The following is a 26688-nucleotide window of genomic DNA, read 5'->3' on the forward strand; positions in this document are numbered from 1 at the left end:
TCCTTAGATCTTGCGATAATCGCTACAGGGGGTAGTGATCATCGGTTGTCAACAGCCCTAAGGGTGATCTGCAACCTAACGGGCCAATGGGATGCCACGCAGACCGATACCAGTTCAGCTTACAGCCACGCCTTTTACTAAGCCCCTGATAATTATATCAGATCGGATCGTCACAGCTACGGAAGTATGCCGGATTCTAGAAATAGTAGCTTACTATATGTGACAGCTTTTGTTCGACTTATATGAAGCAAGAAATGGAAAGAGAAGCCCGGCAGCTTGTCCCATCAGGCTTACTGTATTTTCCCACCTCCCGGAATTATATCACAAGGCAATATGCTCTTCTTTCTATGCGCCTTGCATTTTTTAATAACCATGGAAGCAGCTTCTCTCGATGTTCAACTTCTCCATGTTACCCGATTAGTCAGTAAACACTATCGGGACATTTGCACATCGAAGTTTGTTCCTTCTTCCCTTTTTACCGCCTCTTTGGCTGGAACACCTCGTCCAAACCTCTGTGTTGATATAATGGAGTGCCTGGGCGTCTTATCCATCTCGATAATCACCTAGCAGAGGCAGAGCGGTGGAAGCCTGGAGATGATCACAGACCTATTATGGTGCTCCCTGCCGACCCCAGATCATCACCTCGACGAAAGCCCCAAGCTCGCAACATCACCACAGGCTGTTCACGGCCTGTTCTTCTTGCTGATCTATCGTCTAGCAACAACAACAGAAACAACGCCAACATGGCTAGGTAGGTATCTCACCCCATTTTCATCGCCATAAAGGACGTCTGTTGACAATACGTGCATCATAGTGCCCCAGCCATTCGTATCCTATCTTCCGAGGACCTAATCTCCATCTCCTCCTTCTTCTTATCTATACCTCGACTATTTACGAGACCAAGATCAAGGCTGAGATCGAGACCACGACGGTCTGGCTTTTGTAGTACTCAGAGCCTTCTGCTATCGGCAGCAACGCCTTGCAGTCGCCTCTCTTCTGATTCCTCCGGGCAGGGCCCCAGCTATAACGAACAACTGCATGTCAAATCATGTTGTTGTTATTGCAGGCGACTAGCTTTGCCATCCAGCGGAGCGTATGTTCCTTTGCTTTAGAGAGAGGTGCAGGCTCAGAGACTCAAGGGGGTGTGTACACAGAGCACAGCGCGAAGAAGAGGGACTGAGGAAGAGTAATGATAGAAGGTAGAGATAGGTTCAATTCCTATCAGCCCTATTGACATTCTGCTTTGAACTCCATTTGAGGGTAGTAGCCAAAAAGTGGAAGCCGAGGGCAAAAGGGGGTCTCCACGGGTTTGACTTCACCCTCAACCAGGACTTTGCAAGAACTCAAAGCAAAACAGAATCACACCATACACACACAGCACCTTCAAGACAGTTTTTACATATCGTAATGATACCTGAATCCCTTGACCGGGCCGGGGTAGCCTAGCGGTTAGTATCATTATATCCTACTTAAAGGCAAGAGGGTTCAACTCCCTCTGCGGTCACTTCTTTTTTTCCCTCCCTCCTTTTCCAACCCCTTTTGCATTCCAGACCCATACAAACAACGCTCGCACGCTCTTATTTCTCATAATTTTTGCCCAAGTCTGCGCTTTCTTAAGCTGGCTGGCTATAGCTTCGACTATTAGAAGTGTCTGGCTCTACTTTGGCTTAGAGACAACTCGTATTCGCAGTCTATAGTAATGCCAATGGAATGCGCATATCTCCAGACCATATGTCAATTGAGGGTTCCCTGACTTGTCTATATAATATATAAAGTATTAACCTACCACCTAACCAGGAACATATGATCATGGGCAGTCTATAATAATCTTATAGTCTCAGTACATCATGTCGCTTAAGCCTAGCCAATCAGACAACAGACGTCCTTAATTGAACTATTAAGACAACGTCCAGCATTACATCGCATTAAACAGGGGCATCACAAATCATCGGTATACGCATGACGGTAAGTGTGCAGATGAATGGGCATATGCCGATCCCCAAAAGAGGAGGCTCTGCTGATTCTATTGCATCATATCTCAGATAATGGAGGCTGCTTGGCCCCATGCCAAGCTTGAATTTACTTTCTAAACCCGAGTCTACGTAGTGTAGTGACTCTTGAGGGCTGTATGTGTCGAAATGAAGATCAATAACCACCATGACTCGAACGTTGCAGTTACACAAGGCCCATCGCTCCAATGAACGTGGTTTCGGGTCCGCTGAGCTTCCCTCCCATACTCTTCTCCAGGCCAAGGTTGCAAAATGTTGGATTGGAAGAATTTCAGGCAGCAGCGCTCACGCCCGCTTGCTGGGTCTCGCGCTCAAGCAGAGTGTTGATGAAGCCTTGGCCAGCTGGCTTGGACTCATTGATCTCCTTCGCGACTTGGTGGCTGATGCCGAGTTGCTCATCAGTCCACAGAGGCTCCTCGACAGCGCCGGTGCTTTCACCGACACCAATGAAGCCATCCTCGGCCGCCCACTCCGAGGTACGCTTGATGCCGAGCTTGGTCCAGATCTCGTCAATAGCATTGACCAGCTGGTCGCGGTATTCCTTCTTGTGGCCAGGAGTAGGCGTGATTCGGAGGCGCTCTTGGCCAACGGGAACAGTAGGGTAGTTGATAGACTGTACATAAATCTGGTAGTCCTCAAGGAGCATATCAGACGCTTGTTTGGCAAGCTCAGCATTGCCTACAAGGACAGGGATAATGTGCGACGGGTTGGGGATGACAGGGATATCACGAGCATCCAAAGCTTCTTTGACAGCACGTGTGTGAAGCTGCTGGAGCCTTCTGTCGCCAGTGTACTCCATCTGGTACTCAATGGCGGCCTTTGCGCCAGCCATTGTCGCAGGAGGGAGAGATGTAGTGAAGATGAAGCCAGGGGCCAGCGACCGAATCACATCGATGAACCTGGAGCTTCCTGCAATGTAGCCACCTACACAGCCGTACGCCTTGCCCAACGTTCCAGTAATGATGTCAATGCGGTCCATGATAGTTCCCTTGGGCTTGCCCTGTTGATGCGCTTCGAAATCCAGGTGCTCGGCGACACCAGCACCGGTTGGCCCGTACATGCCGACAGCATGGACTTCATCGAGGAAGGTAATGGCGCCGTACTTGTCAGCAAGGTCGCAAATGGCCTCAATAGGGCCAATGGAGCCACACATGCTGTATACCGATTCGAAAGCGATGATTTTGGGTACATGCAAGGGTAAGGAGGCCAGTTTGGCCTCCAAATCCTCCAAGTCATTGTGCTTAAACACGATCTTTTTGGTGCCCGAATGACGGATACCCTGAATCATCGAGGCGTGGTTGAGGCTGTCCGACAGAATCACACAGTCGGGCAGTTTGCTACCGAGGGTCGCAAGGGTCGCATCGTTGGCGACGTAGCACGAGCTGAAGACCAAAGCGGCTTCCTTGGCGTGCAACTTGGCAATGGTGCCCTCCAGTTCTACAGCATGCTTGTTGTGGCCCGAGATGTTGCGCGTGCCTCCAGCGCCCGCGCCATACTCATCAAGGGTCTCGTGCATCGTCTTGATGACCCGGGAGTTCCGTCCCATGCCGAGATAGTCATTGGCGCACCAGACAGTCACGCGCTCCTCCTTGTTCGCCATGTGGGCGCAGGGGAATTCCTTGGCCAAGCGATTGATGTTGTTGAAGTAGCGGTAGGATCTGTCTTTATGCTTCTTGTCGAGTTCGGCTTGGTAGAAGCCATCGTAGTTGAACTTGGCATCGTCGCTCGCAGGCTGGCCGGGCAGGTTCGAGGCATTACCCTGCTTATGCGCAGGCGCAGGCGGGAGTTGTTCTGCAAGGAATCCATCATTAGCCAGGCCAATTGATAAAAAGGGGCAGGCAGGTAACCTTTTAGGTATACTTACCGGTCAAGATAGGAGTTTCGACGGCTCTGGCCTCATTGGGGCGACTGGTGTGAATCTTCGCCTTGCCCGACTTGGTGTGGCCGGAGAAGCTGCGCATTCCAGCAACAGCGGTGGGAGCGGTAACACCGACGCGCGAAGACTGGATGGCCAACGCCTTGCCCATGACAGGGCAGCGCTGGCCAAGCAGCTGCAGCTTAGAGATGGTACCGCCGCATGGCGAGGCCTGGGGACGGGTCGAAGTAGACAGCGCCCGGAGAGTGGTGGTCGAGGTCTTCTTCAGGAAAGGGCACATGGCCTTGGACTGTCGAAGAACAGAATCCATAGTCGGTCAATGTGCTGAGTTCCAGTTCAGTATGGGTGGCTGTCTTTTGCAGAAACCCTTTTTAGCGAGAAAGTATGTGTATGATGCAAAAGAGAAAAATAAGAGAGAAGATGACGGTTTGATGCTATTACTTATTATTAGCCGGCGACGTGGTAAACTGGCCGGCGTGCCGGTCAGTGGGGGGGAAATCCAGTACCAAAAGACCAAAGTACTAAAGCGACCGGGGTGTTGGGTTGAGGGGCTTTTCGCCGACTTGCTGGGCCGCGGAAGATGGGGATGGTGTTTCTGAAAGTAAGTACATGCGGACAAGATCAGCCGCAGGAGCGAATGAAGATACTCTGTTGGACACAACTACTCGCGGTCAGATTCTCTACGACTCTACGAGTAGTATTCTTGGGATTTTCCAAACTGCCTAGGCTGACTACGTGCATATTCAATACCAGGCTGAATAATTCAGGCCAGCTGGATGGGAAGTATATACTTTGTTCAACCTCGGAAGGTTTACTGATGTGCTACAAAATCCAATGCCATCGCATAACAGGTAGTGGCATGTAGGTACAAGTAGATGGAATCTAGATCCAAGGGCGTAGGAGGTGGCACAACGAGCTAGCCAATACATGCCTGACATTGGCAGTGGATGTCTCGGACTCTCGGCGTCTGCTTCTTCTACTACTGCTGTCCCACTAATTGCGCTCATCTACCGCCGTGCGCCGTCGCAGGGTCGTCAATAACTTCTGCTCCCCCTTCTGGCTCCCTAAAAGCCGAAGATTCAGCACCATCATCATGCCACGCTCTGGTAATTGCTTTGCCTCTCATTGGCCAGTCTGCTTCCGTCTTACCTAAAGCAGAACCCCCTGCTACCCTAAGGTCGCCTATATCGGTAGGTGCGAGCTAGTCCCCGAATAATTTGTCAGCGCCGCGGCGCTGACAGAACAGTCCGGAGTCCCTTCTTGCGTTGACCTGCACATGCTCGTATCCAATTGTCACCGTCCATTTTCAAATCCCGATCCATTTGGAAAAAGCATCTTGACCACGTGACGTATAGTATGATGATGTTGCTCTTGGCGATGGATTCATCAAACTAGTATTGATCGTCAATGCAACCTACTTGCTTTGGACGGAATTAAGATGAGAGACTCTAAAAACTTATTAGATAGACTTTGGAGCCGCGTTCTCTAGCCTGTGCGAAGGGAGCCAGCAGGGTGGTTCCGATAGCTTGTCATATGACATGTAAGCAGATGCATTGGATAGAGTAATACCCTGCCCTGAGAACACATCAGCAATAGCAACTCTAGACGTCCCAGCTACCCGGCATACTAAGTATGGAACAGTTTGCTTGTATACTGGATAATTGTCGGGCTTTCCCGTAACAACGTCAGCCGCCGAGGGGTAAATAAGTAGTGATACATGACTTTGGCTTCACTTGGAATAGCCCCTATTCTCCGACATGGAGATATCTGAAGCAGACGAGCACCACTTCGCGACCACCCTGCTTCAGATACCAGCTATCCGATAAGCTGTTGCACATCGCGAGTTGACGCAGCTGATTATGCCATTGCCGGTTATTGCGTCGCTAGCTACCAGCTATATCGTCAGCTATCCCATTGCCAATTGCTTAAAGGGGACAATCGCTAGTGGCAATCGGCCGGGTACTGAGAGAAGCTGGGTTGGGGTCTGATCGAAGTCTGAAAGATGCTTGAAGTTAGGTCGGCAGGATCTACAGCAATTCTCATCATCACCGGGCTGACTATTAGCAACCCCCTTGTCGGCAAGCTTCAGAGGATGACTGGGAGCCACAAGCAAATTGCAAACGGCTGGATCAGTTATTACCAGTGATCTACTGTCATAATGGAGCAAGAAAGGAATTCCTGCAGCCAACAATCGACTTGAATGCATATACAGTAATGCTGGAACCGAATCATCATGGAAAATGGAAGCGACGACTGGTCATATGGATACAAGCAGTCATATCGGACGACGGCAAGCAGGACTGGAATCATACTGAAAGCAATATTGCTCCTATTTCTGGCATTCATGTGAGTACCAACAGTTATATCGGACAGGTCTCCAAGTACATAAGGTGGGCTGTACTGGAGCCGAATGATCTACGACGATGGAAGTGATTATGGTTCATATGAATAAGGGGAAAGGTATATTGACGGCCAATGTTTCTTTCAACTTGAGGTCCCAACAATGGAAGCGACGTTCTTCTCAATGCCGATTGTTTGTGTGAATACAAGCAGTATATCAGACAAAGGCGAGTAACACTGGAAGCAAGATGGAAGCGACAGCTTCTACTCTAACAGTAGGTACTTATATAGAAACAAGTGTTGCTTACATTCACAATCGTCGTCCCAACTTCTTATTTTTATTTGAGTGAATATAATCGCCGCTGATGAGCAAGTTCTGAATTATCTTCCTCCACCCCGTTCAAGGCCTCCTAACGCGTTCAAAAACGCGATCGCACCTGGCAAATCCCCAGACACTCACTTCTGCACACTACAGCATCGACTCTTTCCGGCTCTTTGGCATCGAAATTGGTCGATTACACTAATATCAAGATCGTGCTTGGCTAAAGGCAGGTCATTCCGAGCACTGTGCGGCTAGATTCGCCTTCTCGAAGTTGGGTAGTTCTGGTGAACAGCAACAGCCATTTGGTGGACTTGGCACACTTGAGCAGATTTACCACAGCAACATCAATACCGAGCATCTCTAGAAACACGTCAAATTAGCAGATATGGGGTTGACCAAGCCGAGGACCAGCTGAAGCTGACCCATCACTTGACCGACATGGGTCAATCTGGTAAGTTATTCTGCTCACACTCCGACCGTATGTATCTATAAGTCACGGTCGCACCTTACTAAGTTGTGTTATCAACAGTACCCAGGGATTATGTCCGAAGAATGTACATCTTCGACTTCCCTGACAGAAGCCATCGCGCGGACGCCACTTCCGCGTTGCGCCACGGACTCAAAACGGCCTTCAAGGCCTACCCGCACCTGACTGGCCGCATGGGACCGGTTGGAGACGAGCTCCTGGAACGCGACCTCGTGATGCTCCGATACGGAGACAACGACGCTGCGCGCGAGATCACCGAAGACATGTTTCAGGCCAGCTATCGGAAGAAGGCTGCCGAGTTTTATAGCTACCGTGAGCTATGCCAGATGAATATGCCGGTGTCTCACTGGAAGACCGAGGACTTCTGTATTGCCCCTATCTTCTGGGAGAGGGAAGTCTGGGTCCCGGCCATGACTCTCAAGGCGACCTTTCTCGGATCTGGCGGCTTGGTGCTCTGCTTCGCTTTCCATCACTCTCTGGTAGATGGACACTCAATCTCCATGTTCATCGACAAGTTTGCTGAGGGTATTCGGGACTCGAACGCAATTAATGGTGAGTATATCTTCACTGGCTACACTGGTGAAATCTTTGGAAGTAGTGCCAAGTCATTACTTAGCAATCCTTCCGAACTGACCCTTAAACAAGTCACAGAACGCATCCAACTCATAGACCTGAGAGGAGACTTGCGACTTTGACCTCGAAGAGATGGACGGCCAGTGGGATAAGGTTCGCTTCCCGGAAATGGACTTTGATAAGAGCAAGCCAGTCTACCCCTATCCTCACAGCGGCCGTTGTCGCCTCGTCAAGTTCCCCGCCAAGGTCATCGCCGAACTGAAGGATTTGTGCCTCGCCTTTCTCGTCGCGGAATACGATACCGACGACGACCCGTACCTCAGCTCCGTCGACGTGGTCTCTGCCCTGATGTGGGTGTCCCTCCTCCGCGCCCGTCACATGCTGTTCAGCAAGGACGACTACAACGAGACCGCCGTGTTCACCACGGCCGTGGACCTGCGCCAAAGGGACTCGGATGGCCTGGTGCCCCCGACTATTTCGGCAACATGGTCATGCACCTGCCCGTCACCGCGTGCCTCCTCCAAGACATCGTGAACCCCGAGACGACCTTCTGCCCCAGCGACGGCCCGCCCCGGCTCGAGCCGGCCTTGACCGAGGACATCGCGATGTGCGCCCACCAGATCCGGCGCAATCTCCACCTGATCCGCCCCGATAACATCGAAGACCGCCTGTCCACCCTCATGACGCTCGAGCGGCCCCTGGACGCCCCCGCCGCCAGCCAGCGTGCCGTCCGGAGCTACAAGTACGGCGTCAAGGTCGGCTCCCACGTGCACTCGCGCGGCGCCGATGTCGACTTCGGCATCCCCGGCACACCGGACGCCGGCGGCGGCCGGCCCCGCTTCGTCCGCACGCCCTGGATGCGGGACAACGGCATGGTTCACATTATGCCGCGCCGCGGCGGCAGCAAGGGCGACGAGGACTGGGTCGTGCTCGTCGGCGCGGACAGCCCCGTGCTGGACCAGCTTTGCTCGGGCGGCGAGCTTTGCCGCTGGGCTAGCGGCTTCGTGGACGATCGGGACCCTTCCCTGTGGTGGGAGCGGCGATTCGGCGCGCGCAGATTGCCGATAGAGGAGGACGACGAGGACGGTGATGAGGACGACGAGGGCGATGTGAGCATGAAGTGACCTCATAGGATAGGAATATAGATACGAGACAATATTTAAGGAAAAGCAAAATTCGTTTCTATTTAATTACTGATGACTCCAATCGTTTCTTACTAAGATGAGCGCGCGGTCGTAGCCTTGATACCATAATAACTACAGGATTCCCATCCTTGGAGTGTCGCCATCTCGCAAACACATTAGTTGGGCAGACTATGTTACTTTACGTTGCATAAGGGGTTCTGTTTTAAGAATACAACGAAAATCATAGACATTATACCACGCACGAAGATGGTTCGCTCTCGGAAAGCCAGTAAATAAGTTATTGAAGACAATGAGTCGGTTGGTGAAGAATACCACGAGCCCCGAACACCCGTTATTAAGCTGTGAACAACTACCCAGAGCCAGAGAACGAATCCGAGGGGCGCCAGCACGCCGAGAGCGAATGAATAGGGGTATGGACGAAGAGACACAGACCATAGGTCTAAAAAGTCTTGAAGGCCCAAAACTCAAAGTCATAGCCAAACCAGGGGGGTTAAAGGGATTCAATGAATCAGCGTTCATTATACTAACGAGCTGTATCGGGTGCATTCACGCCCATAACCAAACTACCGCTGGATGGAGATGTGTGCTAGGTAAGTATTTAGTATTCATATCCACCAGCCTGAGCCGCCAATTTCTTTGTTGTAATATCGGCCAAGGCCATTACTTCTACTGCCACGCGCCACTGCGTGTCATATGAGGAAGTGGCTCTAGGTAAACGAACAGACAGCTTGATCGGTCAGCCCACCCTTCGTTCCATCCATCTATATATTCCATATACCCCCTATTCCTTTGGTATCAACACAAAAAGCCATACAGACGCGTTCACATCCGACTCAGCAGCCCCCCCAGCGCCGCCTTGGTATCCGCCTCCGTCTCCTTGACGACCCTAGCGATATCGCGAAACTCCGGTATAGCCGCATCGCCCATGCACTCGTAGAGCCAGCTCTCGCTCGACGTGACGACGGCGCCGGCGGCGCGCAGGCGGTCGAGCGCGAGCGGCACCTCCTGGGGGTTGCAGCTGCTGACGGCGTCGGCCAGGACGTAGACGCGGTGGCCCGCGGCCAGCAGGTCCAGCGTCGTCTGCGTGATGCAGATGTGGCTCTCGATGCCGACGAGCACGACGTCGGACGTGCCCGTGTCTTGCTGCTGCTGCTGCGAGAAGTGCTGTTGGATTCCGGGCGTCCACATGCTGAAGCGCGTCTTGTCCTCCACGCACACGGTCGATTTCAGGAGCGGCGCCAGCTCCGACACGGTGCCGCCCAGCTTCGCGGCGTTCTGCGTCGTGGCGTAGACGGGGATCTGGAGGATCTGGGCCGCGCGGAGGACTTTTTGTGTGGTTAGGAGGCTGTTATCGTCATCATATATGCCTCGTTAGTTAATTCCATTGGATAGATAGGCTTTTCACGCCGGGAAAATCCAAGCATCTTGAGATATTCCACCACCCCCTCAAGCATGCGGGAAGAATACTTAAGGTAGTCTTTGGGGATTTTACATTTTATCGAACTGCCAGATGGCGTTGCGGAATTTGTCCTGCAAGTCGCATACACTGTCTCCGAAGACGGGAAACTATGGGTCAGCCACTTGTAGCAGTCAAAAGGCACATCCATGGACACTCTTATAGAACTCTCCGTGAGGTGGGAGTAACGGTGACTGACAAGATGGCAGGCCGCTCTACGAGAAATGTGTTAGCATACCAATACTACGATAAGAGTTCAACGGGAGAGACAGAGAGGGAAACTTACTCATGCGCCGACTCGGGGTAACGGTGTCCGTCATGGTGCTGGAAGACAAATATCGGCTGCACTGGAAACGGCTTATGGAGATGGGATGATGAACAACTGCAGAGAGTTGCTTGCTGGGAGTACAGATGAAAGGTCGTATGCACCTCGGCAATAGCATAATATAGCCTTCTTGTGCCACCAACTTTTGATCACAGACACATAATGTCGTTCTTATTGACGTTAACCCTCGGAGAGATGCCGAACGGAGTGGATGGAGGGGTCGCCGGTTAGCGGGTGGTCGTCGTGGTGGGGTTGCAGGTTACAGACACACGCCATCGAGGGACCAAGTGGGGGGTTTCTTGGCACATAATAGCTGCCGATACGATATCTTTCACGACATGATATATCCGTTACCATAACTACCTACGCACATTAGCCGGACCCTAGCATCCTCCCAATGTTTCATGTGCATCGCAATCAAGTAGTAGTAACCACCCAGAGGTTCGCCCTCTTCAACCAAGCCAGATCCCCCTGCACCGTCGCCATGCGGATGTGGTACAGCTCATCCAGGAACGCCGGGACAAACGTGCCGGGCCCGCGGACATCGTCGCGCTCCGCGGCCAGCTCGGCAGCAATCTCGTAGTGCAGCAGCCCCGCGACGGTAGCCGCGAGCTTGTCCTGCGGGTAGGCGGCGACCATGGCGGAGACGGTCGTCCCGAGGCAGCAGCCCGTGCCCGTGACCATGCCGAGGTACTCGTGGCCGTTGCCGACGGCGTAGACGGTCTTGCCGTTGCTCACGTAGTCGGTCGTGCCCGTAATGACCACGACGTTCTTGCGCAGCGTCGCCAGGTCCCGCACCGCGCCGCTCAGCTTCGCCACGTCGTAGTCGGTTCCCGGCGGCCCGCTGTCGACGCCGCGCTGCTGCAGCCGCGCGCCGCCGGGCGTGCATGACACGATCTCCGACTGGTTTCCCTTGATCACGTCGAGGTAGCCCGCGCCCAGGATGCGCTTGGTCGCGGAGCGGCGGACCTCGGTTGCGCCGGCTCTGGATGAATTTGTCTTTGTTAGCCTGTATAACCGACCCGCTCTCGTGGAGCATGATACATAGATATATGTGTGATAAAGATGCAGTAAGAGTAACAACGAAAACTTACCCGACAGGATCGTATACCACGGGCTGACCGGCCTCATTGTACGCCTTGATAGCCTTGAGATAGTTCTCCAGCCCCTCGGGCGTGACCGTGCCCATGTTGACGACGAGCGCGCCGCCCAGGCCGGCCAAGTCCTTAGCCTCCTCGGCGTAGTTGGCCATAATGGGGCTGGCGCCGACGTTGAGCGCGACGTTGGCGGCCACGTTCTGGACGACCAAGTTGGTCATGTTGTGGGACAGGGGCTTCTTTTCGTGCACCGCCCGGATGATCTCGGGGACGAGCTCCAGGATCTCGGCGGAGCGGTACTGCTCCTCGGCCTTGACGTGCTTCGCGAAGCCCGGCGGCGTCTTGATGAGCCGCGCCAGGTCCTTGGCCGCCGCCTCCGGGTCCTCGGCCGCCACGATGGCGCTCACGACCGCGACACCGTCCAGCGTCTTCTGCTTCGCCATGCTCTGCCACATGACCTGCGAGGCGTTGGCGGCGTTGATGCTGCCTATGCAGACGGACTTGACCTTGGACCTGGACGAAGAAAGGTAGAACAGCATCTGCTGAACGCCCTCTATGCCAATGATGTGCTTGGTGTCATCTTTCCTATTGTTGTAAATCCTTAGTTAGTGACAGCACGAGAGGGGGAAACTAGGGGAAGGGGCGAAAGTCTCACGTAGGCGTGGCAAATACGGTCCCGATTCCCACGTAGTCGGCGCCGCCACGACATGCCGTGTCCAACTCCTCGAGAGTGCTCACCGTGACGCCAATAATGGCATCTTGGCCTAAACTCTTCCGTGCAGTCGCCAACGCTGGTCCACACAACACGTTAGACTCTGTTTCACATATAGGTCCTAACTTACTCTTACTATCACGACATAGTTTGAACCCCTTTGCGACCTTCATGTTATATTTGCATTGCAGACATGGGGGGCCGGAGGACAGGAGAATAAACAAACGGAAAAGACCAAGACTTACTCATATCATCCTGGCCGATATGGACGCCCTCGCATTCAACGGCCATGGCGACGTCCACACGGTCGTTGATGAGAAGCGGCACATGGTATTTCTTGGTGATGGCGTGCAGTTTGCGCGCCGTCCCGATCAAGGCGCCGGTCTCGCTCTTCTTGTCACGATACTGCACACACGTCACGCCGCCCTTCAGTGCAGCCTCGACTACCTGGCATATATCCTTGGTGCCGAGGATGGCCGGGGTCGAGTCCGTCACCAGATAGAGGGAGTAGTCCACGTCCTGCTTGCGCATTGTCCTGGTTCTTGCCCGATTCTCTGCTGAGAGCAACAATGAAGTATATATGAGTGACGCTGGAGCGCGTAGTATAATGTATGCAGTGTGAGTGGGTTGATTAGTCGTAGAGTCAGTCACAGCTAGTACGAGTTGCGCTTTACTACGGGGTTGATGGGCACAGAAAGCCCCACCCTTCACTTGGACTTCTCTCATCGGCCTCTAATAGGACGCCTTGATTGCTTAACCATTCAGCTTGAGATACGTCATTTCGAGCAAATGTTAGTTCACTCCTATATTACGGATGCGCACGTTCGACTTTTCCTATCAATTTGTTTTTTTGTATTAGTTCTTGGCCTTAAAGCCGAGTTTTGTATTTTCTTTGTGCTATTATAGGGTAGCGACCATGGCCTATTATGAAACCCCGGTGACAGAAGGATGGTGATCCTACCGAAACAACACCCAGGGCTTAGTCTGTTGCCGTAGCAGGTGTCTTGGGCCTACTCATCCAAGCAAACGCCGAAGCGCCTCCAACCGGATTGGCTGCAGTTCGTGGTGCGCCAGACACATTTCGACTCTCTCGTGGCGTCGTCGGGCCCATCTGTTTCGAATCGAGCCCACCTATGCTGACGGTCCGTTCCGACTTCCATCGAACCGTGCCCGCCGAGGCCCCCTCTCCGAACGGCTGACTCTTCCGGCGATCACCGCTCGATCTAGGCGGCTCGTACGAAGCACCACTTCTTGCTGATGTGGACGTGCTCGCCTTACTCGGCTTGAGGACTTTCATGTTCCTGGCCCGACCAGGCGGCTGATACCCACTCAGTGGCATGTTCTCCTTCGAATCGTTTCCGTTGGCGGAGGTACCTTGTCTCCATGAAGACCAGATACCACCTGCAGTAGACTCCCGCCGAAGGCTCTCGCTATGAGATTCCGACTGGCTATCATTGGCTGCCTCTGATTGCCTACCTTGGCTCGACCCGACCTCCCTGGCCTGACGATCACTCTCAGTTCCACTCTCCGAGGTTGTGCTGACGCCCCGAATACGGCCAGATTTCTTTGGCAGTTCCGAAGCCGGAGATGCTAGTCCCTGTGAGTCGGGACCCGTTGAGGCATCCTTGTCAGCATCGTTTGAAGTTCCAACCTCCGATGCGCCTTGTTTGGACTCGGCAAAAACGAATGGTCGGGCCGTGGCGTTCAGTTTGGGCTTCTCTGGAATCACCGCCAGGGTACGGATGTGTTTGAAAACGCCGTTATCCTCAGGCCGGACGAAGGGCACGGATAGTTTCTCACGCTCAGTGCCATACAGCACCATCCGGTTCTGTGAAAGGAGGATATCGGCCGAGTGCTCTCGCAAGTTCTCACTGCCAACAAAGATCTGGATGCCTTTTTTCGTCTCCGCACTTTCTGCTTGATCGGAACCGATGACCTCGAAATTCGCCATCAGACTCGGTACTTCTGGCATCTGAGGTCCTGGACTTGTGGCTCTCGAGTTAGGCTGGGTAACTGTGGCTTCGGCTAGATACACGGGCAGTCGAAGACGCTGTACACCATCTAGATCTCGGTGTATCTCATCAAGAAGATCCAACTCCTTGACAAGTGAGTACTCCACTGAAGAGTGCTGAGAGCCGGAGCACACGACGGCATACAGTAGTGTGTCATGAGCGAAATTAGGTGTAAGCCAGCAGCGAACAATCGAGGGCACCGAACCTAGAAACATAAAGCCGGGAGGGAGTTCGGGTACGCCAACAGGGGAGTCCTCATCGGTTCCTGTTGTGGCAAATGTGGTGTCGAGCCCGAGGCTGCTGGCATGGCCTGAAGCCATAGAATGGTGGGAATGTACCGAGTGGACGGAATGGCCAGCCGAGCTGTGCCGTCCATCTGACTTGTGAGAGAGGGATCGCTCCATCATATTTCCCATGCCACTTCCGGGGCGGATGGGGCCAAAGTCGCCCGAGTGCCGTCCATTCTGTGCCCAGCTGGAGCTTTGCAAGGCGCTCTCGTCGAAGCGGACGCTATTGGCTCGAGAAGCTGCGCCCCGTCTAGCTGGCTCGTCCTCTGCATCTAAATGCAGGCTGCCCAACAAGTTTTGACCCTGCTCTTCGAAATCGTCGAACAAGTCATTCGTTGGCATTTGCATGGGCCCTACAGTCTTTGGGTCAGGTGTGATTTCTCGGTGCATGACAAGGTACGCACCATGTTGCGGGGTTCCACCGAGGGCGCTGGGAAAAGGCGAATTCCAGACAGATTTCAGAGCAGCATCGTCAGCCTGGCGTTTCTCAAGACGCTGAAGTCTCTCAGCATGGCTGTTCTGCACCAGATGTAGTTGTTTCACGTCCATCTGCACACTATATAATTCTTCACGAGAGACAGGGAACCGCGAATCCATGCCCGACCCCAAAGTGAGCCTCAGGTATTAGATGTTGGCCTCTAAACTCGGTCCAGGCAGGGTATGGTGGTCGACGTTGGCTAAATTGGATCGCCCGGTCAAGAAGTTTCACAATGGCTGATCCAAAGCGCTGAGCTGGTGTGAATCCAAGTTGGCCAAGGCCCATCCGACGGCAGGATGCTATGATTGCTGAAGATGTCGCAAGCAGTCCTGTTAATTCTTGATCACTGATACAACCTCAATCTCTGAAGCCGTGAATGAGGACCACCGCCTCCGCCTCATCGCAGAAGACCCTGCGGTCTTGAGCGACGATGCCTGCTAAACGTCTGGAATGTACTCTTATGTAGTAACGGGTAGTACGTGATGCAAACCACCGTAGATCAAACCAGAGCGCTGGTCTCGAGGCAGTGTAGTTCGAGCGTGTTTTTATAGAATCGTCAAGGTAGGCGTCAGTAAACAGTGTCTTCGCTGGGACCAATATTATCTTCCGATGGCTGCCAGCGGGCGACGTATTGGTGTAGAAGTGCAAGTGTTCGGATTACTGTGTGGCACACAGCAGGAGAATATTGGAAGTCGTAATCAACTGTAGTCTACGGTGCAACGATAGAAAGCTTTCTCCCTCTCTTTCTTTTTCGGAGTTGAGGGGCTGCTACGGTGTATCTGCGAAGGAGGATGTCGCGGTGAATGCTCCGAGTTGAACAATGGGCGAGGATGTATTCGAGGGGCTTGCTGGGGTTGTTTGGCGAGGCAGACGGGATGAGGGATCCGACACGAAGTGGGATGGAGTTAGTCGACTGGACGGACACTTCGAAGGCGGCAAACAAAGTGAGAAGAGGCCAAATCGAGAGGTGGGTGTTGGGTGCTGAGCAGAATATTAATACAAGCACACACTTGGGGGGAGCAGGAACAAGAAGATTATTGATAATGGATGTGGTAGTTCGGAGGACCAAATTCAAGTTCACGGAGTCGCCTTCGGTTGCTTTGACTGGGAAGGCTGTTGTCATTTCGAGGGAGTACAGTCAGGTCCAGGTACATGCCACAGGCGCTGGGCAGTGCTGAACCACATAAATAAGTACTGTCGCTAGCACAAGACGTACCTGTAATCGAACCTTAAGGCTCCCCAGCGAATAGACAGGTAGCACTCCGCAGAGCCAGCTAAGCAAAATCGGGGAAGGAGTACTCCGAGGGGAGGGAGTCGTGGACTTCAATACCTCATTGATATCCATTAATCTAGTTGAGGTGCATAGGTCTGCCTGGGAATTCCCCAGTGTGCAGGGATCTATTATAGGCACATGTTTTCGATATCTACTTTAGATACGTAAATAGTTCTGCAGCCTTCTATGTATCTTATGAACAAGGAGAACCCTAGCTGTAGGCACTGTGCTTGACGACGAGATTAGCAGTCCTCGAACTGGAAGGACAGCGATACTTCAGCCATGAAGCCAGTTCACTACCGCCGCCCATATCTGAAAGTGCTTGACCTGCCAGTCAAGTTTTGGCAGCAATTGGGCATGGCTTTAACGTGTTAGTTTGTTTGAAGCCAAACTATAGGTTTGATCTAAATAAATTTACCGCTGTATTTGGTTAACCCTCTCCTCTGGAATCAGTGGTGTAGTCTATTGGCAGAGAAAGTACCACCTACCTACTTATATTGATGGAGATTGGGACGTTATTCCACGCACGCACACATGCACGCAGTGAGCTGTCCTGCATGATGCTCTGACTGCTCTTACAAGCCATTATCAGGGGAGCACGACAACCGTAGCAGGCTAGGCTGGTTTAAATAAACCATTGAACTACAGTTCAGGATTCTGCCAATGTTGAGATACGGAATAACGCCTCTTAGACCGTCCAATACAAATTTAGATCGAAATCAACATTAAAGGAATTTTCAACGCTTCAGATTTTCAACAGCTATTCCAGCGTTGAGTCCATACCAAATACACGTTAAAGACTTTGCCGGGCGTTTATTCCACGGGAGAGAATTTGATAACAAATTGCAGGTGGTTCTGGGGTAGCGATGTCCCTCAGTCAATAAGAGGTGACATTCTGTCTGACGCACTTGAATGAACTCAACATTCACTGATCACAAGCCTTACATCCTTGGAGAGGTAGACTCTGACCCTAGCATACTTCGACATATGGGCCTTTAATACTTGAGAAAGCCTCCTCCAACGAACGACCTGAAGCTCTGGCGACATGCAGCTCCTGGCTATTAATACATAGTACCAAATAATGGGTGGGCTCCTGGAGGGGCAGAACGTGGGGCAACGAAGCAGGGGTGCTCTATCCGAAGAACATGACAGGCCAATCAGTTTATCGAGTGGGTCATGGTCGGTGAAACTTGATTGCCGACAAAATCTCGATAACAAAAAAAAAGTTCCCAGATAGCAGAAGTCTGTAAGTGCAAATAGTGGAAGCCAGCGCAAGATCCCGACTATCTGATCTTTTCCGAGTTTTGTTGCCTCGTCCCATTGTTGCCTTACCGTTTACCTCCTATTACTGTCTCGATGACCACGACTAATTGTTAAGTGACTTGCTGCTAGACGAAGGCCAGCAACATGGCGACTTCTCTTGCAGCCCAGCTGCAGCAGATAGCTGCCAGCTCCAAGGCGACCCTAGACGTGAAGGCGCAAAAGGCAGCCCATGCAAAGTCTCTGATATCCGGTGCACGAGAGGCAGCATCCCAGAACTTCCAGGAGCTCTACACCCAATGTCGCCAAGAATACGACGAGCTGTGTCGAATTGATGGCCGATTTCTTGCTTTCAGTACTACTCTTTTCAGCGAGCAAAGCCGGGATGAGGATCGCACGCAAATGACCACCGATGAAAATGCAGAGTTGGACAGGAAGATCGACTCGTTCCTTCGCCTTGTTGGTGGAAGACTTCGCATCAGTCCTGCTATATATGCCGTCGAATGGCTAGTACGAAGATTTAAGTAGGGATACCTCCCGCCTATGTTATTGATGATGTTATTCTTCCGCGATTATACTAACTTCTTCAGAATCCACAAATATAATACAGTTGCCATGATCACCACCTTCCTTCCATACCACACCGAATTGTTCTTTGTCAAACTCCTGACTATCCTGCCCACGAACTTGCCGCACCAGTACCGCTTCTTGGACCCCTACGTACGCACAAGAGCAGCGCTTCCGAAAGCTGTCTTGGTGCTTCAGGCGACGAACCATTCCGGATTTCTCGCATCGATTTCCGAATACACTTTGGAGGCATGCAGGCATCAGCAGCATCATGCTGCCTTGATCAATCTGTGGCGGGATCTCATGACCCAAGCTGTTAATGGAATGCTGGACAAAATGCGCTCTGGCCGGCGCAGCATTCAGCTGACCAACGACCAGGATTTGATGCACCAAATTGGTCCCATATTGAGTGAGGCATTGGTTATGAAAGCAGTCCCGGAGATCCAGGTGGCGTGCTACACCGTGGTGTACGTTCTAGCCGCGAAGGGCAACCTCCAAGACCAAGCAATCACTGCCCTGATGGAGCAGCTTGTGATAGGGTGGACCAGCAAGACTGTCCGGCCGGGTCTCGCGACGCTATCCGTTCTTGCGCAATACAGATCCTCAAAGCAGCTGTCACGAAAAGTGACAAAGGCTTTGCTCGACATCGACGACCTCCCAAAAATGCTCGACGAGCTTCCTAGCGAATGCAATACGGAGAGGCTATGCAATGGGTTCTGCGTTGCTGCAGTTGAGCGGGTGTGGAAGAAGGCAGAGATTCGTGGTCTCCTCCTTGTTGAATCCATCATTCTGAAGGATCTCCTGAGTGATTTGCAGCGCGGTGTTATCTTCAAGTCGCTTCTGCTAGCCGCGCATAGGATCAATGGTGAGACAGATGAACAAGGCCAAGCTAGGCATGCTCTCGCCTCAACCATTGTTAGATTGTCCCACACTGGCGGCAGCAATGGGGAAGTCTTCACCAAAGCTATCGCAGACCTTGAGGTCGACATCGAGGAGCTTGAGATGAAACTTGATGTGGAAATAAGGCCCAAAGCTATTACTGCACAGCCTGAAGAGGATGTACAGATGACTGGTGATGGCGACAAGCAAGTCTCTGCGCCTTCTGAGGATTTCGAGACCGGCTTTAACCGCCTCAACCAAGCAGGAAAAGGCCCAACAGCTTCATGCTTACTGTCTTCACCCCCTGACGTTTTTGCCGACATTTGCTCTGTATACATGACTGCGGTCACAAGCCCAGAACATCTAGCAAAGTTCGAGGAAGTGGCTCCCTTGCAGCACAGCGAAGCACACTCGAATCCTTTCTTTTTCACGTTCTTCATGCGAATGTGGTGCGGTCCTTACCCAGCACTGGCACGAGTGAATGCTTTGGAAATGGTCAAGAACCGCCTGAAGTCCCCAGAGTGCGAAAAGTATGACCCACAGGCGCTTATACCGTATTCTCTGGTTGCTCTCAACGATCCAGCTAGAAAGGTACGACGTGCAGCCGCAGACCTTCTGGCGGTCATTGATGAGCACTACGACCAAAATGATAGCAAAACGTTGACTCGATGGGGAGGCAACAAGCTGTACGAGTCCACAGGTGCGATCGAGTGGATGTCATCAGAAACAAGCCGCAAATTCTTGCAAGGTGTCTTAATTCCAATACTGGAAGAATGCGTTCTCAACGCGGATCACGTAAACGCCGTTATACAAACAAGCCTCAACAGCAGCAAATCAAGGACGTCTGATGGAGCTTCTAAGGACAAGAAATTACACTTATCCCAGAACACAAGACTATCCATCATGACTTGTCTGGCCGGCCATGTCATCCAAACTCCTATCTTACTTGTCAAGTCACGTCTACTGCAGTCTTTGAACCAAGTGAAGGGTGTTTCCGGTACAAGCCGAACAGAGATGCTGCTTCCCCTTCTACAATGGTGGGTTTCACTGCCTGCAGATGCTGCCAATGGCCTTTGCCAAGTTGAGCACATTAATGCCCAAGCATTCAATAAATCAGTTACCGAGATCGTAGTAGCGAACGACAATGCTGGTTTAGACTTCTTATTCGAAGCCATCAACAACCCAGACCTGCGTGCACGAGAAGGTCTTGTTCAAGTCTTATTCGAGCATATACAAAAGATGTGGCCTGCAATGAAGTCCGATGCCAAGCACGCTGCCGCTGAGAGACTACTGGCCCTAGCCCAAGAAGCTCCCTCGGATGAGCGAAGTCTCATCACCACCGAGGCTGCAAATCTGTTGAGAACGGTGGAGCTACCAACCGAGGTCTTGCATCAATTCTTGGACTCATTGCAAACCACTGACAAACTGGCAACGGAGCCACCGGCTAATAAGCGACGACGCGCAAGTTCTACATCAGACGCAAGGGGGAATACCCAAGTACCGGACTTGAGCCTGGCATTGAAGCAAGTCACCTTTGTTCTTCAACTTGTGGATGGTTCAGAAGCTGGAAAGCATCCATCCCTGCTCAATCCTCTCTTCAACACCTTGTCGCAGCTGCAGCATTACAGAGCTATCTTGGGCTCTGAGCTGGGTTACCTACAGAGTCTTGTCCTCCAAAGTTTGCTCTCAATCCTCGAAGCACACAAAGATAACAAGGACCTCAAGATTGATAGCTCCGGAGGCCACGGCGACCTCTTGGTGAACTGTATCCAAAGATCGTCCAGCCCTGCTGTCCAGAACAAGGCTCTTCTCTTGGTCGCCAGCCTTGCCAAGATTGCCCCCAACTTGGTTCTCCACAGCGTTATGCCCATCTTCACGTTCATGGGAAGCTCCACCCTCCGAAACAACGACAACTATTCAGCACATGTCATTAATGAGATTGTCAAGGAGGTTGTGCCTCCACTGATCCAGTCTCTTCGAAAGGGGAAGAAGAGCCCCATCGCAGGTGCTTCGGAGCTACTCCTGAGTTTTGTAACTGCTTATGAGCATATCCCTACTCATAGGAGGCTCGGATTGTTTATATCACTGCTTGAAACGCTTGGAGCGGAAGACTTCCTGTTCGCGCTGCTTGCAATGCTATCAGACAAATATGGCTCGACTGCCGATGTATTGTCCTTTTCCACTGGAATCTTCAACAACTTCTCTGTTGAGGTCGGGCTTCACTCGCTCATCAAGCTTCTCCATCTCATTGGCGATCTGTTCAAACCGAAGCCCGGTCTGTCGGCCTCTCTTCTTGGGATCAGTGAGGAGAGCAACCGGGACCCCCAGAAGATCGCAGCCTCGCTACTTAATCTACCCCCTCAGCTCCTGTCTAGCAAGAAACTGACTGCTCAAATCCGGAAAGTCACTGAAGCAGACGATATGGATGCCGCCCGGGTCCGGGAACTGTATTCTACCCTATTGGAAGATTTGTTGTCGTTGGCGGAGAACTTGAAACCCCATCAAGCTCTGCATGTGCGTTGCGGCGATACACTCCCCAAACTCCTCAACCTTCTTCCGATCGGAGAGTTCATCAAAGCGGTTGAGAACCTGCTGGATCGGCCGGACATTGTCATTCGACGTAAGGTCCTCCGCGCCGTCGAGGTACGAATTGACCAAGAGAGCCAGGCGAATGCCAACTCCAGAACCGCAATCCTTGCGTTCTTGCCGCAGCTCACTGCTATCATCCGTACCACCGACGATATACTCTACAAATATGTCGCCGTGGAGTGTGTTGACAAGATCTCGGAGAAATACGGCAAGAAGGATCCCGAGGCTGTCACTGCGGCTGCAGCGATCATCGCCGGTGATCAATGCCTTGGCCAGGCTGACAACAAGCTGCGCGAAATGGCACTCCTGTGTCTGGCATCTATCGTGGATGTTTTGCAAGATGGCATGCTGGAGGTTCTGCCCACGGCCTTCTCCAAGTGTCTGGCTTACATGAAGGAAAGCATTTCGGAGTCCGATGGCAACACCAAACTCCACAGCTCAGCCTTTAGGTTCATCACCGCGCTTGCTGAGCACCTCCCTTACGTGATCTCTACGCAGTATCTTCGACAAATTCTTGCCATCTCCAGCGCTTCTGCTGAAGCTAAGCTTGATTCTGAAACCAACGACACGCGGCAAGAGTGTCTTCAGTTCATCGCCAAGCGCGTTGATGGCAAGACTATGTTCTCCGCACTCGAGACCAACTGGAGTGTGGCGTCGAAGAGTGGCTTTACTGTAAGTGCATACGTGGTCGATGATCATTAAAAACAAATGCTGACAATTACTAGGTAATCAGAGAGTATCTCGACATCCTCGGGATGGCCATTGAGAAGCATACCAAGGCCGAGATTTCCAAGAGTGTTGGCTCACTTTCTAGTATATTCATGGCCGCTCTCGATCTACGCAGGGTGAAGCATATTGAGGATGACGCCAACTCGAGCAACTCTAGTTTGGCCCGGGTTGAAGAACTTGTCAATGCCGTTGCCATTCGCATGATCATGAAGCTGAACGATGCTACCTTCCGACCTATATTTCTCCCAGCTCATGGTTTGGGCTTCCTCGGACCTTCCCAAGTCGGACGTCGTCGGCCGCAACCTCCGTCTCCAGAGCGTCTTCAACTTCTTATATACCTTCTTTGACCGCTTCGGCTCCATCGTCACGAGCTACGCCTCGTACACGCTCGAGTCCTCCGTCGAGGTGCTGAAGGCCACCAACGCGCAGAACTTGGAGCAGCAGCGCGACCTCTGGCGCAAGGTGCTGCAGACCCTGACCAAGTCCTTCGAGCACGACCAGGACGACTTCTGGCAGGCGCCCTCGCACTTCAACGAGGCCTGCCTCGTCCTCTCCGCGCAGTTCGCCCTGCCCTACTCGGGCCACGAGCTCCAGACGTACCTCGTGCCCGCCGTGGTCGAGCTCGCGGCCGCGGCCGACTCGCAGGAGCACCAGAAGGAGCTCAACGGCGCCTTGCTCAAGCACCTGCGCTCCGAGACGGCCGCGGTGCGCCTCGCCGCCGTCAAGGCCGAGCAGAGCCTCACGCAGCGCCTGGGCGAGGACTGGCTGGCCATGCTGCCCGAGATGCTGCCTTACATCAGCGAGCTCCAGGAAGATGACGACGAGGAGGTCGAGAGGGAGACGCAGCGGTGGATTGTGGGTATCGAGGAGATTTTGGGTGAATCTCTCGATGCCATGTTGCAGTAAAATCGAGAGGATTACCTCATAATTGTTTATTTATAGTCTAGTTCTCGGTACATAGGCTTGGTCATATACAAAATGGGAAAGCGTTGCTAATATAATATACACTCTGGTATATGCTAAAACTGCTTGAAGAAACTCGCGCGTATCCCCCCCAGCGTGGTGCCCACACTTCGTCGTCATAAAAGCATGTAACATGTCGATCACAGAGCCTTACCATAGTGGAACTAGAAAAGGGGTAGGGGGTCAACCAGCGTAAATGCCAGGTAGCGTCCACCAAGACTGTGCCTTTCTCGTGGAATAGTAATCTAGCGGCATCTTAAGTGACTACAACAACAAGTACATGACCAGGGGGGAAACATCAGATGATCTACCGTTATAACGCCAAACTCGCTTCGTTTCTCTCACCAACGGGCCGATGGCTCGTTGGTATGTACGCTTACCGTGTTGATACTGTACCCGGACATATGTTCAAGTACGCACGTCGGCATGCTTTGTACGATTATGGTGTGGTGTGTAATGTTTTTATTCTCTTGTGCTTTTCTTTTCTTATTTCTTTTACCGAGTGTATTTATTGGCTACCCGGTAGCTACCCTGTAGTAAACCTCCGGGGCCAAGGTTGACGGCTGTTACAGGGCCACGACGACATTAGAACTGCAATATACTGTCTCAGCATGGCAGGAAGCCAAAGGGCAGAGGCGGGTTGTGGGCAAACGATGTCGACTGGCCCCAGTCGTCTACGCTAAATACCATATCGCTCCAGGCCTCTTCCCACGTCTGCATATAGTCGCTACCACCCCACCCATGAATTCTTCTGTTGATGCTCCTCCTGCTACTGCCGCTGTCGCCGCCGCCACGCCGAAGGACTCGTTGAAGGTAGTCTCCAGCACAGTGTCCTGGGACGGAGGTGTTGGTATCCGCGCGATGTCCTCCATCTCTTGCTCTTCTTCTTCTTCTCGTGCTCTCTGCTGCTGCTGCTTCTGTTGGTCCCGTTGTTGATGTTGTGGTAGCAGCGGTTCAGTCGTCGTCGTCGAGGCCAGCAACCCCCTCAAGCCATGGAGCAAGTCAACGAGCCGTCGGTAAGGGTCCTCCTCGGGGGACCAGTAGTGAAAGCCGCCCTCTTTGCGGCGCGCCACGACGCTCTGCATCTGGCCCGTGAGCTGCTCGATGAGGTCGCCGAGGCGCAGGTCGCGCCGGACGTGGCCGAGGTCCCAGCCGGGGACCCCGCCGAGGTTCGTCAGCTTCAGGCAGGTGATGAAGCCGTACATGAAGTCGTAGCTCGCGATGGAGAGGAAGCGCGGCGCGAATTGCGGCATCGCCTCGAGCCGCAGCGCGAGGAAGGCTTGGCAGGTGCGGAGGAGGGCCCAGAGGAGCTCGATGCGGTCGATGCAGGACAGGTTCCCGGCTGCGCACAGATTCTCCTGCATGCCCACCTCGTATAGCAGGATCTCGGTTACTTGAACATGCGCCTTAAGGGGCGCTTTCGAAACGAGTATAGGATTAGTGTCTTTGCCTGGTGGTGCCGAGTTTGGAGTGGTGCTACGAGTTGTGGAAAAGGACTAAGTTGACAACTCACCATTCTCATCGAGATATCCAACAGGCAACTTTGACTTGAAATTCTCCACCTGGGCCTTAAACCCTTTGAAAATCATAATCAACGGAAGCGTGGAGAAATGTAGGTTCATCAAACTATTACTGCCGTCGGCGAAGGCAAGTGATATGGAATGTGCAATCTGCTGTATCTCTAGTAGACGTACAAGCATCGCGTCAGTTGGATACTCAGCCTTGGCCCCAATGATGCGAGACACAACCTGTAGATAGGCCGTGTTGCCAAGCGCATCCGGTCTTTTGCTCGTCAGGAAAGCACTAGGTCAAGGTCAGCAAGTACTCAGACAAATACAGCAGCAGCACTCATGGGCGGCTTCTTCCTTACTAAGTGCTCAGGTAGTAAGTGTCTGCAAAGGCGCGCATCTGGTCGAGCTGCACATATCCGTAATCAGTGGCTCCATCTCCGTCTTGTTCTCGTTGAAGCCGAGACTGGTACATAGCGAGCGCGCGAGGCCTGAGAGATTGGTAACCTGGAATGTATTCAGAGCATAATGAAACCTAAGATCGATCATGATCATTTAGCACGTCACGTCCCGGCGGTCCACCATCCATGGTAGAGAAAATGCCAGGCAGATCTTATCATCCAATATACACCAGCAAACCCTGGAGGACATCCAGGCCCTTCCGTGACTTCGTCAACAGGGCCTCGCTCAGCTCCTGGAGCAGCTTTCGGCCCATGTAAACCTGTCGACTTCCTTCGAAGAAACACGCCTGGAGCATGACGGCCTTCCAGAGGACTGGCCTCTCACTGTACAGCTGTGCGGCCGACATGTGTGGTGGCACGATTACGAAGGGAAATAGGTGCATCATATTATTCCGGTAGTGGCCCAGCAACTTTTCAGCTTCCTCCCCTCGTGGCCAGGCGTTTGGAGCCGTAGTAGGTACTGTTGTTGCTTCAACGGGCTGACTGGTGTCCGTAGCGAGTTCCTTGTTCCAGGGCTCAGCTTCTAAAGCAGAGAAGAGATAGGGGGATCAAGCCAAATCAGACTACACATACTGGCCATTCAGAAGACGCATTCCCATCCTCCTCGTTTGCGCTTTGCTTGGACACATCCTCGGGAAACATGACCAGAATGCCATGCCGCATCCTCTCACCGCAAGGTCCTATCTTTCGAGCCGGCAGACATGCTGGTTCCATTTGGGGGCTGGTAACCACAGGTGCCCTACTTGATTCAGCTGTTCTCGCAATCCTGGCCTCTCTCCTTTCTTTGGGGCGAGCCGGGATCTGCTTGACGCATTGCTTCTGTAGGCGATCACATCTGTGCGCCTCTGAGTCAGTAGTGATCGATGTTGCTGTGACAAGAATGGGTGTTTCCATATTATCCTTACCTTTCGCATTTCAGAGGGTTATTGCACGGGATGCATCTAGCTTTGGCCTTGGCGCAGGTCAGACAAGCTCGAGGGCCCGTCTTCCTTTGCTGGGATGCACTTGAGTCCATCGAGCTGACGTGGTTATGGGAGTTGTAAGTACGAGAAACTTCATGAAAACACCAAATGAGCCGATTCAAACGTCAGCAATTTGATTCCTTGCATTTCAGAATAGCCGTTCGGATTTTGCTGCCTACATGTAAGTAAATGCAAGTGCTCAGCTGCGGCTGCCTTCCTTCCGAGGACGAATCATGGAAGTCGCCGGCTGAGGGCTCCGACGGAGACGGAGCAATTCGTTGCCGCCCTAAGCGTGTGGAGGTTAGGCACTCTATTAGTTTAGAACTAACAACACGGGCGCCGCCATAACCCAACGCCATTCAACGAAGAGGATCCCAT

The 26688-nt window shown here is 52.5% G+C and overlaps 7 protein-coding genes across 7 annotated transcripts; 2 read left to right on the forward strand and 5 right to left on the reverse strand.

Moving 5' to 3' along the window:
* Positions 1-2280: 2280 nt before the first annotated feature.
* Positions 2281-4195, reverse strand: PG994_010240 (5-aminolevulinate synthase; the record flags this gene model as incomplete). The annotated part of the gene is made up of 2 exons (XM_066861649.1): positions 2281-3800; positions 3874-4195. The coding sequence occupies 2 exons, from the start codon at positions 4193-4195 to the stop codon at positions 2281-2283; spliced, it is 1842 nt and encodes a 613-aa protein (XP_066710759.1).
* A 2790-nt stretch (positions 4196-6985) lies between these two features.
* On the forward strand, positions 6986-8731 carry PG994_010241 (O-acetyltransferase; the record flags this gene model as incomplete). Its single annotated transcript, XM_066861650.1, is given in 4 exon segments — positions 6986-6998; positions 7077-7586; positions 7711-8036; positions 8054-8731. The coding sequence occupies 4 exon segments, from the start codon at positions 6986-6988 to the stop codon at positions 8729-8731; spliced, it is 1527 nt and encodes a 508-aa protein (XP_066710760.1).
* Positions 8732-9574: 843 nt separating this feature from the next.
* Positions 9575-10528, reverse strand: PG994_010242 (isochorismatase domain-containing protein 2; the record flags this gene model as incomplete). Its single annotated transcript, XM_066861651.1, has 3 exons — positions 9575-10097; positions 10408-10423; positions 10495-10528. 3 exons carry the CDS (start codon positions 10526-10528, stop codon positions 9575-9577), a joined length of 573 nt encoding a protein of 190 aa, XP_066710761.1.
* A 422-nt stretch (positions 10529-10950) lies between these two features.
* PG994_010243 (uncharacterized protein) lies at positions 10951-12873 on the reverse strand (the record flags this gene model as incomplete). Its single annotated transcript, XM_066861652.1, has 4 exons — positions 10951-11518; positions 11628-12215; positions 12286-12421; positions 12588-12873. 4 exons carry the CDS (start codon positions 12871-12873, stop codon positions 10951-10953), a joined length of 1578 nt encoding a protein of 525 aa, XP_066710762.1.
* Positions 12874-13321: 448 nt separating this feature from the next.
* Positions 13322-15238, reverse strand: PG994_010244 (uncharacterized protein; the record flags this gene model as incomplete). Its single annotated transcript, XM_066861653.1, has 1 exon — positions 13322-15238. One exon carries the CDS (start codon positions 15236-15238, stop codon positions 13322-13324), a length of 1917 nt encoding a protein of 638 aa, XP_066710763.1.
* Positions 15239-17799: 2561 nt separating this feature from the next.
* PG994_010245 (armadillo-type protein) lies at positions 17800-23322 on the forward strand (the record flags this gene model as incomplete). The annotated part of the gene is made up of 4 exons (XM_066861654.1): positions 17800-18176; positions 18243-22359; positions 22413-22595; positions 22666-23322. 4 exons carry the CDS (start codon positions 17800-17802, stop codon positions 23320-23322), a joined length of 5334 nt encoding a protein of 1777 aa, XP_066710764.1.
* Positions 23323-23985: 663 nt separating this feature from the next.
* PG994_010246 (uncharacterized protein) lies at positions 23986-26363 on the reverse strand (the record flags this gene model as incomplete). The annotated part of the gene is given in 7 exon segments (XM_066861655.1): positions 23986-24093; positions 24111-24829; positions 24893-25182; positions 25250-25422; positions 25519-25863; positions 25922-26183; positions 26254-26363. 7 exon segments carry the CDS (start codon positions 26361-26363, stop codon positions 23986-23988), a joined length of 2007 nt encoding a protein of 668 aa, XP_066710765.1.
* Between the last annotated feature and the right edge of the window lie 325 nt (positions 26364-26688).

The sequence above is a fragment of the Apiospora phragmitis genome (genome assembly GCF_038363925.1).
Source record: "Apiospora phragmitis strain CBS 135458 chromosome Unknown utg000010l:1.0-9815664.0:1.0-9183399.0, whole genome shotgun sequence".
Lineage (NCBI taxonomy): Eukaryota > Fungi > Ascomycota > Sordariomycetes > Amphisphaeriales > Apiosporaceae > Apiospora > Apiospora phragmitis.